The sequence below is a fragment of the Protopterus annectens genome, chromosome 9.part0 (assembly GCF_019279795.1).
Source record: "Protopterus annectens isolate FY-2018-M chromosome 9.part0, PAN1.0, whole genome shotgun sequence".
NCBI classification, from domain to species: Eukaryota; Metazoa; Chordata; order Ceratodontiformes; family Protopteridae; genus Protopterus; species Protopterus annectens.
In genome coordinates, this window is record NC_056743.1 from 787374134 (window position 1) to 787386267 (window position 12134).

The 12134-nt window shown below is 43.6% G+C and overlaps 1 protein-coding gene across 2 annotated transcripts in view; it reads right to left on the reverse strand.

Annotated features, from left to right (window-relative positions):
* PRMT1 (protein arginine methyltransferase 1) overlaps positions 1-12134 on the reverse strand; it is a 669379-nt gene that overhangs the window by 638458 nt on the left and 18787 nt on the right. For both annotated transcript variants that reach the window (XM_044083416.1, XM_044083415.1), the window contains exon 2: positions 9807-9911. In XM_044083416.1, the coding sequence (XP_043939351.1) occupies positions 9807-9911 (105 nt within the window). The remainder of the gene's footprint in view (positions 1-9806; positions 9912-12134) is intronic.

Here is a 12134-nt window from a genome sequence, read left to right on the forward strand (position 1 = left end):
GCTAATGGAACCAGGAGAATACAGGATGCCATGTAACCCAGGGCCTGTAGGAATCTCCTTGCGTCATCTGGGTGAGTCTTGCTAAACCTTTGAAGTAATGAGTTAACTTCTCGTTTGTCTTCTGTCAGGTAAGCCATTTGAGAGGCTGTGTCTAATTTGGCTCCTAAGAAGATTTGCTGGGATGGCTGCAGTCTTGACTTTTGGAAGTTGACTGTGTATCCCAGAGCTTGAAGTACTCGTATGACATAGTCCAAGTTTTTTGTCAACATCAATTTGTCGTCCGCTTGTACGAGGCAGTCGTCCAAGTACGGGTAAATTTGGATCCCCTGGAGCCTGCAATGAGCAATTACTGAAGCCAGGCATTTTGTGAATACTCTGGGCGCAGTAGATAAGCCAAATGGCAATGCTGAGAATTGATAATGCTCTGGCCCTGAAAGAAATCTGAGGTATCTTCTGCAGCTGTGTCTGATAGGGACATGCAGGTATGCCTCCTTGAGGTCCAGAGTAATCAGCCAAGACCCCTTGCCCAGCATGGGAAGGAGTTGCTGCAGAGTCAGCATTTTGAACTTTGGTACTATGAGAAAGGTGTTTAATGCGGACAAATCCAGTATTGGTCTCCATTGAGATTCTTTTCTTGGAACAAGGAACAGTCTCGAGTAAAACCCATGGCCTTGTTCTTGCTGTGGAACTCTTTCTATTGCTTTCATCCGAGTCAGAGAGATTTGCTTGATAGCCTCTGCCCTCTGGTTTTGTGGTAGGTTTGGCATGCCTTGTTTTCTTGGCAAGGTATGAAAATGGAACCTGTAGCCTTTGTCTATAATGTCCAAAATCCATTTGTCCTTTGTCAGTCTGTGCCAATTTTCTGCAAACAGAGATAATTTCCCGCCCAGGGGAGCTTCTATTTGTTCCCTGGTATGCGGAAGTAGAGGAAAGTCATTAAGATTGTGGCTGTGGGGCAGGTGAAACCCTTGCGTCACTTCTTTGGTTTCCTGGCTGCCATTGTCGTCCCCTGTAAGGACCTCTGTATTGGCCTCTTCCTCAACCACGTCTGTTTTTACCCCTTTGAAACTTTTCTGGATTAGGAAAGGACCAGTTTTTTGAAGGCCAATTCCTACTGAATCTGGGGGGTTGAACCTGGAGGAAATCTTTCACCATCTGAACTGATTTTGCTTTTTCCTCGATGGTCTTTAACACATCCTTAGCATTAGCACCAAAAAGCTTATTCTTTTCCAAAGGTACATCCAGAAGTTTTGCCTTTACACTATCTGGTAGAGGTTGATCTTTTAACCATGCATGTCTACGAATGACTGCCCCTGTCATAGCTGCCCTACATGAAGCTTCCAGTGCATCATATCCACACTGCAGGAAGTGATTGCTTACTTGCCGAGTGTTATGTACTGCTTCCTGCAAAGCCTTCCTGTCTAAAGGATCAGGAGTGGCCAAAGTTTTTTGTAAATCTTCTAACAGGAAATCCTGATATTGTAACATATGAAAAAGGCAATTCAAAGCTCTCGTAGATAAGGTAGTGGATGTGTAAACCTTTTTGCCCCATCTCTCTAAAGACCTAGCTTCCCTGTTGGAGGGCAATGGATTTTTAGAGGTGGAAGCTGAAACTCCTTTAGGCCCCTGAGAAATAGTTTCCAAATCAGCAGTATGGGCCCTGACTAAATGGGAATGAGTTTCTGGGACCCTGTAATACCCGTCTGGCTTGGCTGGAGCAGGAGGAAGAGAGTCAGGGGTTACACTAGAGTCAGAATATAAATCATCCAAAACATCAAGTACAGGAGGAATAGCTAAGGGCCTGTGCTGGGGCTTCTTAAGGAAAGTCAGAAGGCGTTTTCTGGAATCAGAATATTCCTGGCCTTGCCACTTGAAATGTTCCCTCATGGTATGCAGAACTTCCCCAAAAGAAATATCTTCAGGCAGGGAGGCCGAGGGAATGGAATCCTCTGCATCCGAGTCCTCATAGGTCTGGAAGAGCTCTTCCTGGCTATCAGAGTGGACAGAGCCCTCAGTCTCTTCATCTGATGGAATAGGGTCAGGGGGTTCAACCCGGGGCCTTTTATCAGGAGGCTGGGATCCTCTCAGGATGGGCCAATGAACCTCTAATCATAGAAATTAAATCAGCAGCCATAGACATAATTTGTGTCTCTGGAGAAGGCTGAGGAAAGGTTTTAGTAGTAAGATGTTTTGTTTTGCTGGCTGCCTTAGCCCTGGTGTAGGCCTTAATAGACATGGCCATAGGAGGCCTGGCAGCTCCATGTGCAGGAGTGACCTTGTCTACAGAAATGGTCTCTGGCATTTCCTGTTTTGGTATCCAAATCAATAACTGGCGTCGGAGTGATATCCGGAATCGCAGTAGTCGGTAATGCGGCGTCTTTGGTTCGGAGCGGTGGAGATACCGTCTCAGAGGGAACCGGAGCACCCGCAATAGGTTTTGGCGTAGAGTCTGTGGTAAACGCGGGCTGAGGATGTCGGTCCCGGTCTTTTCGTTTCTTGGGAGTTTGCGATGTCGGAAGATCCGACGGCATAGTGTAAGCGAATTTTTCACCGAAAAAATCTTCAGCGAACTCCGCCCGGCGCATGAGAGTGCGTTTGTTGAAGCGAGCACAGGCTACACAGGCCGAGACGTCGTGGTCTGGGCCAAGGCAAGGAAGACAGTAAGAGTGGAAATCCTTATGAGGTATTTGTTTACCACAAGAAAGACAATTAACTTTTTCAGTAATTTTTGACATCTGCCGAGGCAAGAAAAGGTCCCCAACGGGGTACTTAGCTTTGATGACTTCGGAATCGAAGAATACAGGAGCTGACCGACCGGCACTTGCGAACTGCTTCTGCTTCGGGCACTGCGCGGCAAGAAAGACTGAAGATGGCGTCGACTGATGCTTATGTACTCCAGCCGCTCTGACGTCAGAGAGAAATGCAACAGCCGACGTCGGACCCAGACTTTGGAATCCGGCCGACCGAGGGCTGCCTGAGGCAGGACAACCCACATGTTATGACTGCAGTTGCATTCAAGGACATCTTCTCTAAAGCAAATTTCACACCCCTCAAAACAGAGGTGGAATCCTTCAAAGCCCCCGGGCCTATGGAAAATACGGCCCAGACCGCAGAATCCTTTATAAATGCATTCTATGAACACCTTCAGGAATGCATGGATCATGCGATCCCAAATAAAAGCAAGACCCAATCCTCCAAAGGCAGACGTCCTGTCTGGTGGACCCCAGCCATAAAACAAACTATACAACAGAAGGAGGAAGCTACTAAATGATAGAGCAAAATCCCAAAAAGGGAAGGCATCACTGATCAGTATTAGCAAAAAACTACGGGCACTCAAAATTGTCTAAGGTCAGCTTCGAGAGAAAAATTGCACAGGACACCAAGGATAATCACAAGGCTTTCTTTAGTGGTTAGGAACCTGGGTGGCAATTCCCAGATATGCTCAGAATTAGTCCAAAATGACAAAAGATGCACTGAACCCACAGACATTGCCAACATCCTAGCTGACAGGTTCAGCGTAAACTTCTCCCCCCCTCCCCACCAAAAGGGCAAATATCTATCCCAGCAGAGTGCTGCCCCCCTGACATCTCACATGCTCAGGTAAGAGCCGCCCTCTCCAAAGCAAAAAACACAGCATCAATGGGACCAGACGGTGTCCCGGGCTGCATCCTACATGAACTCCAATAAGAGCTAAACCCAAACATAAAACTACTGTTCAATCTCAGCCTTACTACAGGATATGTACCCAAAGAGTGGCGTACAGCAACAGTGGTCCCTCTCCATAAAGGTGGAGGCTCAACAGATCCTGGAAACTATCGCCCCATAAGCCTGGCTAGCATGGTCTGCAAAGCTATGGAAAGGATCATCATGGACCTCAAATAAAGATACTGGGGACCTACAGACACTGGATCCTACCCAGTTTGGTTTTAAGGGCAGATCCTGCCTCAAACCTGGTTGATTTCTTTGAAACTGTCACCAAGGCCATTGACGAGGGGAAGGTGGTCCACACAGCCTACCTGGACCTCGCAAAAGCCTTAGATACAATACCCCACTCGGGCATTATAGATAAGCTCACCAGCTTAAATATAAACCCCTGTGTCACTAGATGGATTGCAAACTGGCTCAAGGACAGAACCCACATGGTTAGGATTGCTGGAGCCATGTCAGACTCCAAACCAGTTACAAGTGGTGTCCCACAAGGCTCAGTCCTGGGACCTCTTGTTCTGTATATATTTCTCAGAGGTACAGGCCAACACGGAAGGACTGTGGCTGACCAAGTTCGCAGATGACTGCAAACTGGGTGCCATAGACTCTCCAGCCGACACAAGCATCCTCCAAAAGGGCCTCTCAGAAACAGACAACTGGTGCCAGAGCCATGGCCTCAAGCTAAATGCCAAAAAGTGTATAGTCATCCCCTTTGGCAAAAACAAAGTGCCCACAAATTACCACATAGGTGGCAATCCATTAAGTACAGAAGTAATTAGGGACCTGGGGACCCAAGTTGATAGCAATCTCTCATTTTTGGGATGTACCTTACCAGACACCTGCAGCAACTGGAAAGACCCCAAAAGTACCTCACCAAGAGGATCAAAGGGCTCAAACAGATGTCATATGCTGCCTAGTTAAAGAAACTCCAGCTCTACTCAGTGGCATACCGCCTGTTCAGAGGCGATCTGTGCCTGATGTATAAAGCCATGTCCAACCCAGAATTAATGGACATGCTGCACCTCAGAAAAACCAAATCCCATCGAGCTCTGCTCGAGACTTGAACCTCAGCACTGAAATAAATAGGACATGCTGGAGGGACAGATTCATAACCCAGAGGCTCCCTTCATTCGAATAAAATCCCAGTCCAGGTTAGGCAGAATCCCTCACTGACTCTCTTCAAGAGGAATCTTGAGCGGATGGGAGATCGTAGGTTGTTTGCAGAGCGAAGGGAAGAGAGATTCTTGTAGGGGGCCACAAGGTTGAGTATGGGTATATTAGTAGGGTAATGGAGAATTTTGTGTGTGATGACTGATTTAATAGAATAAGATGTTGAAGTTCAAGCCAATCAAGCATTTTGAGATTAACACGATGTGTGCGAAATGGGGAACCTGTAGCAAACCTGGCAATGCTGTGGTAGGCCGTGGCAAGTTTCTGAAGGTTAGATTTAGAGAGGTTGATAAAAGTTGGAGGCGTATAGTAATGTGGAGATGAGATGAGTTTGGGCTAGGGACACTAGCAGTTGTTAGAAAGGGCTCAAGTCTGTAGAGGGCTCCTATCTTTTTAACAGTTTTGAAAGTAAGGTCAATATGGGCGTCAAAAGTTCAGTTGATTATTATTACACCTAGTAGTTTAGTGGATAAATCAGGTGAGATGATAGTACCGTTGGTAGATGTAATAGAAAAGGAGAGAGAGGCTGACTTAAGGGTTGGAGAGAATATGAGTCATTTGTTTTTTGGGATTAAGGAGGAGACCGATATGTTGGAACCAGTTTTCTGCTGCTGTGAAGACTTTTTGGATGGAGGAATAAAGTTCAGCTGGAGATGCAGCAGAACAGAGTAGTAGAATCATCTGCATACTGAATACATGTGGATGTTGTGAGAGAGGAAGACAGGTTATTTATAAATAGAGAAGAGAAGGGGGCCCAAGATTGATCCTTGGTGGACCCCTATTAGGACTGGGAGCTGAGAAGATAGGTTGTTTTCCCAAAGGACTGCCTGTTTTGTCAGATACGAGTCAAACCAGCGCAAAGCTAGAGTCAAGAGCAAGAGATTGTACAGAGTCTAGCAGAAGTTTATGATTCACCATATCAAAGGCTTTAGAGAGGTAAAGAAATAATGCTGAGGAGTAAAGGTTGTTGCGATTTTTGTTGAGTGTCTGTGAAGGAGAGGAGAGCAGTAGAAGTACTATGAAAAGGTCTAAAACCATGTTGGGAGTCTGAAAGAAGGTTATTTAAGAAGTTTTTGGTGAACTATCAAATATATCGAATACTCAACTGCCCAAATCAGGTGTCTTTTTTGCAAAGGAAAATGAGTTCCGACATGCCTCCCAAGCAGTGACCAAGCAACAAGTCCGCTGCACAAAGTCACTCAGCACTGTAGTACTTTTGCTAGCCCAGCACCTTTGCTGTGATGAGAAGTTGTGCAGACAGCAGTGCAGAATCAGTCTTAAGAGTACAGATGTTTTTCTTCAACCTCACCCCCTCACCTGCAATACACAGTAGGGTCAATGTGGGACATTGGATAGGTGTTTTGGTACAAGCCGAGCTTCACTGGAGCACTGCAAGATTTTAGTGGTGGACAATGCATTTGGAATAGTGCAAGGTTTGGTTACTACTACCTGTCTACGGAATGCAAACAGTAGTAGAAGCTTTAGCGGATACTGTTAGCCTCCCTTGTGAGGTAGCAGTAGCTGGTGTTAAGGGATACAACAGGAAACAGGAATGTTAATTAGTAAGCCAATGGGGGATATAAAGACTGCCGTTTATTGGTAAATAGTTGCCAGCCATATTTTCATACACTAAATGACCAAAGTGAAAGAATGGACTCTTGAGACCCCCCAACCCTAATCAACCTTGAATGGAATAAAGGCATTACAAGACCACTTTTCAGTTTCTTTGAATGCATTCTGATCACAGCACTGGGTTTTAGGTCCCTTGCATAGGAATGGTGCTGTATGGAAATGAATTGGAAAGGGGCTAGATGGTACAAAGTATGCAGTATGAGCTTAATACAATCCTAACTTCCATGAAAGGCTCAAGCTCCACCCCACTGGTCCATGGGAAAAAGCTCTGGTAGATTTTGCAAGTCTCTTCGTTCTAAATGCAATTTAGAAACTCTGCCCGATTTTACAATACAAAAAACTGCAAAAGTTTAGCCAGCCGGAGTGTCTTCTGTGTGGAGGCATACGTGATTGGGGTATGCCTTCGTTGAAGGTTGTGCATCAGGGCTGGTAACCCGGTATGTAAAAATCCACTACCAATAGTTAGTGGACCGGAGTTCCGCTGTGGCGACCCCTAACCGGGAAAAGCCGAAACACAAATTAACAGTATTGTTTTCCACAGGATACTAGGCTACTGGCCCAGAGGCACTTGTAAGCCTAGCCAAGAATTTCTCCCACGTTCCCACAAAGTCAGCACCTGTTTCCCCTGTCCAGCAGGGAGATGGTGACTTCAAAAAAGTGATCACTTTATAGTCTGATCTTACCAAGGAGGATATTTATGGTCTGATCTTACCAAGAGGATGACACCATAGGGGTGCTACAGTGGCTACTCATGTTGGTTAGAACCAGGTCCAGGACATTTTCACCTCTTGTAGGGGTGCTACCCAGCTGATCCAATGCACTATGAAGTAGAGGAAACTGGGCTAGAATAAAATAGGTCTTCCACTCTATGGTTAGGTAGTTTAAAAAAAAAAAAAAAAAAAAAAAAAAAAAAGTCACCCAGGATCAGGGGAGAGGGTTGAATTTTGATGGATTCAAGTAGGCCTAGATAGGTGGAGTTTGTGTCCAGAGTCATGGTTGGGGGTCTGTAGCTAGCTAGTATTTTAAGAGTTGCATCAGTTAACTGCACTTTGAGCATCTCCCGTGGGACAAAAACATTCAGCAAGTTCAAACATGTTTTCATATAGTTTAGAGCAGTCACTCACACTGACATGGACTATGATCATAACATACCTGTTTAGACTGAATGCATGACATGGCAAATTCTAGCACCTGATAAGCAACTTAGTGACTTGCCCCTCACCAGGCTGGACAAGAATGTCCATCTCAGTCTCCTATGACATATGTTGGGTTTGTGGCTGGGCCTTACAGGTTGCGAGACACGGACATGTGTACTATGTGTGATGCTTGCTGCTGTGGGTTGAGATGTGCACATGTTTTTGCTTTGGAGGTCTCCAAGATGCGTTTTGTTAACATTCGCATACGTAGGTGTGTTGTACAGGTGTGGGTGGTAAGAGTTGTGTTAGTAGCATTTGTGCACACGACCTCCATGCCAGATGCACTGGTTTGTGACCAAAACAGCAAGGATTCTAGGTTCTTAATGTAACCGCAGCTCTCACATACAGAGTTAAGTGGCAGTAGTACAGGGTTGTCAGTGTACATAAGCCAGTTACTACTGTCTCAGGATGCCCATATCAACCAAACTAGGAGAAACCATAAATTGCCAGTCCATGGTTGTCAAACTGAAAAGAGAGGTCAGGGATAGTACAGTTGTTATCTGAGGAGAGTACCTGTAGGTGTGACAGTATGGCTAGATAAACTCCACTTAAATGCAGACTACATGCACTTGTCAGACCTTCACACCACTGTGTACAGCTACTCTTTCCTTTGAAGGGTAAATGTTTATATGATTAAGCCCACACAACTTTAGGTGGAGAAAAGTATTTCCTCAGAAAGATTTAAGCAATTCTAATAAAGTTTTGTGGGGGGGGGGGGGGGGGGACATTTCCAGCTCAAATTCAGCAACATCATCTTCCGCTTATGGTCTAGTTGGAGCACCATTGCCGACATGCTGCCACGAGAAGCAAAGGACTGTTTAAAGATTCAAACGACAACATTTGACTTTGTAGACATCCTGTTTACCACATGTTGGAATTTGTGGTTAGTTTTCAGGTCTCTTCTTGGTTCCATGAGGTCTAGAAACGTGCTTTACAGTCAAAGTGGCACAGATTCAACTTCTGACATGTCAGAAGGCCCAGGAAAAGTCAAGGTGCTTTACCATAGATAAAATTTCACCCAAAAGCAGTATATTTTTAAACTGCAAGGAGATGTGCTTTATAAAGATCTCAGAATCATCATTAAGACATCTTCACACTAAATCACTGCCCCTATAGAAGCAAGTTATCAGTGACAGCAAGAACTATACTTAGACAAGCCATCCACAATAGCACAACCAAAAGTCATAAGATTGACAGATTTAATCACCACTCCTGCAGAAAAATAAGAGTACAAAAATCCACTACACAGGAATTTGAAAGCACACACACTTGGATTGGTGCAGGAATCCTGTCATGCATACCTGACCACTAAAGCTTCAATCAAAATGCAACCAAAACCCAACTCTAACCCAGTTGGAATTAAACTTGCAAGAGAGAACTTATGGACAGACTAATGATAAACATACTTCACACATGGCTGTAAATTTAATGGCAAGGTAAGCTCATTTGCCAGAGCAACCAGAATTGCCCCCTGTGAAGTCCAGAGAGATTAAGATAGCATTGGTACTTTCCCTTGTAAACATGCAACTACTTTAGGCCCCAATGAGGGAAAAAGCCTCATGCAGGATGAAAACATTAAGAGGAGAGGTGTCAAAGTGATGGCCTTTAAAGTGTAAAAGCTGTTTACAGCAGACAATCTTTTGGAAGATTTAACAAAAAGCTGTACTCTTCAAATAAAATCTTCAAATACAAACTGAAGCATGAACATAAATCACTGTGGCAAGTGTAACTGCCTAACTGATAACATTGCTTGCAGTGGAGCCTGTTATGGTTGTGAAGTTCATTCAATAGCAGGTATCCAGACTTCACTTCTGTATATTTAAAGGATTTTAAGCCAGTTTTTCACATCAACACTAACTCCTTTCATAAAAGGAGTACATAGCAAAGATGCTACCTGCCTACAGATGCTTATGGAGATTCTTGCATTTGACTTGTCATATATGCCCAAGTACTTAAGGCAAGCAAGACAAATGAATAGCCATTATGCATCTGAAATTACACAGTTACATTTATGAAAAACAGAGGCATTACTTGTGGTGATGCAACCCATTAAAAACTGCTAAACGGCAATATACATAAAACTTACTGTAGTTTACCACTTACCTCATGAATTCCAAAGTGGGCATATGAATCAAAGTAATAATCCTTTGATGTCATGTCTTCTGCAGCTGTCTGCTTTTCACTCGTTTCTGCCTGGGCATTGGATACCTACAAAAGAAAACTGGTGCTGTAATCACCATCCATGTCACGTATGTTGCATTTACAACAAAATGCTTAAGTGTTTACTAAAATTTAAATGGCAAGGAAGTTTGGCATGGTTTACTGCTGTCTTGATAAAACAATTAAGATGCTGAAAAAATAGTGCCTTACCTACCTCCTACAAGGCAGGAACTACCTACAGAAGTCTCATTTTGTATTAGACCAATTAATTACGCCTCAATGTCAGCTGTAAAGAATGTAGGATGCTCAGATAATTTTGCTGCACTCAGATCAGCAATTTTTTTTTAAAGAAACTATTCAGAACCCCACACACAAGACCAGTTACCTGTGGTTTCTACTAGGCTGCATCTTTTAAAGCACTATCCAGTGTTCCTGTCACTTCACAAAACCCCCGCCTTCACCAAATTCTTCATGAATGGCTGGATAATTCTGTACTCACTGCTGCTCAACTACCTGGAAATAAAGCCTCCAGATAAGCTAACCCACATACTGTAATCACACATTGGGGGGAAAAGAGTTCTCACCTTCTCCACAAGGTAAAGAATGTTGAGCCATAGCATCTTTCAGTAACTTAACAGCTGTGACTCCTCCATTTGAGTGACATGAGATGTTTACTTATAAAGCCAATACTAAGTGGTATACAACACCTTACCTCAACAAATCTGGGCAAAGCCTAAAATTGTAGAGTGACAAGTGTCCAAAAAAGGTTACACACTCAAATGAATCACATTACAATTCAACAGGATAATTCACATGGCATTGCATGTCCCCCTCACCAATCCAATGATTCTCAAACTCCTACAGTTACTGGCCCATTTGATTTATGAAAGTGGAAAACGTCCATCTCCAGTACCATACCAAATCCCATGAAGTACTGAAAGCTGACTGATGCATCTTCCCTGAAGGGAGGCACGTCCCTACCAGGTCCCAGTTTTCTTCACCTTCAGACTCAGTTCTTTCAGTATGCATTCACCTGTAAACAGTCGAAATTCCTGTGTGCAGAGGACTTCCATTTGTTTAGAGAGCTGCTTTTCTTTGGTAAAACACCAAGGAAAGGTTTTCATTCAGTATTTCTGCCCTCTCCCCATTCACTCTCCTCCTCTGTGCTCACCTGCCTAGTAGGTCCAGCAATACACTTCAGAAATAGCCCTCTCCTTTAAGCACCTGCATTTATGTTCAGTTTCACCCCCTTCAGGAATGCAATGCTCACCCTTTACCATAATCATTTCACTTCAAAACAGTATACAATACCGATAAGCTCTCCCTTTCACACTGCTTTGGGATCAGCTTCAGAACTCATCTGCCAATACCAACCTTGCTCACAATCCATTCTAAGCACATCACTGATCTAATTGCTGTTAAAGACCATATACATACTCAGATTTTTTTTGGATTATGGAAGCCCGCTAATGCACAAAATAATGTAAAAGGTAACTGGAGACTTGGAAGATGCTTGTCAAAAGTGGAATTCTTTACTACAGCCACAAATTACTTGACACGTTCAGGTTAATTATGCTGAATTGTAAAGAACCGCTTATGCCTTCCAAGTGCAGAATGAGAACAGTGTTGAAGTACAGTTGTGCAAGTCAGCTTAATAGGAGACGTGTGAAGGATCTCTGCTGCAGTAGCCTTAGCTATATGGATTATATCCAGTCAAGGATACACCACAAGGCTACTGCAGAAGTGATCAAGAATGTTTGCAATTTCAAAAAGTAGTGTTCTGGCCAACATGCAGTCATGGAAAACTGAGAAATACCCAAATCAGGCACTGGCTGTCCCACCATTCGTGTATTCAAGGATTTTTTTTAAGCTGACATTTACAAATTTTGAAATTTAGTCCATGTCACCATTTTTAATTGGTGATAGTAAGTTCTGATATAGTTGTAGAATATTACATGCAAGTAAAATAGAAGTCACCGGAACCACGAGCAGCTGGTAAAGTGGCTTCTTAAACTCAGCTTTTAAAAACAGCTAGCAAAAACTTCACCTTAAACAAGGCTTCGGACAACATACCATCTACAGAATATCTAAATGGGTCACGCAACGACATGGTCATTTGTACATCTTTCAATAAAGGCTTTAAAGATGCATAGCCATTCAAACCACGTGAAATAGGTCTCTAAACGTAAAATCCAATTAAATTCAGTATAAAATTGTACTACCCTCACATATCAACTATTCTTAACACTGAAAATGTAAAATCATATCCAG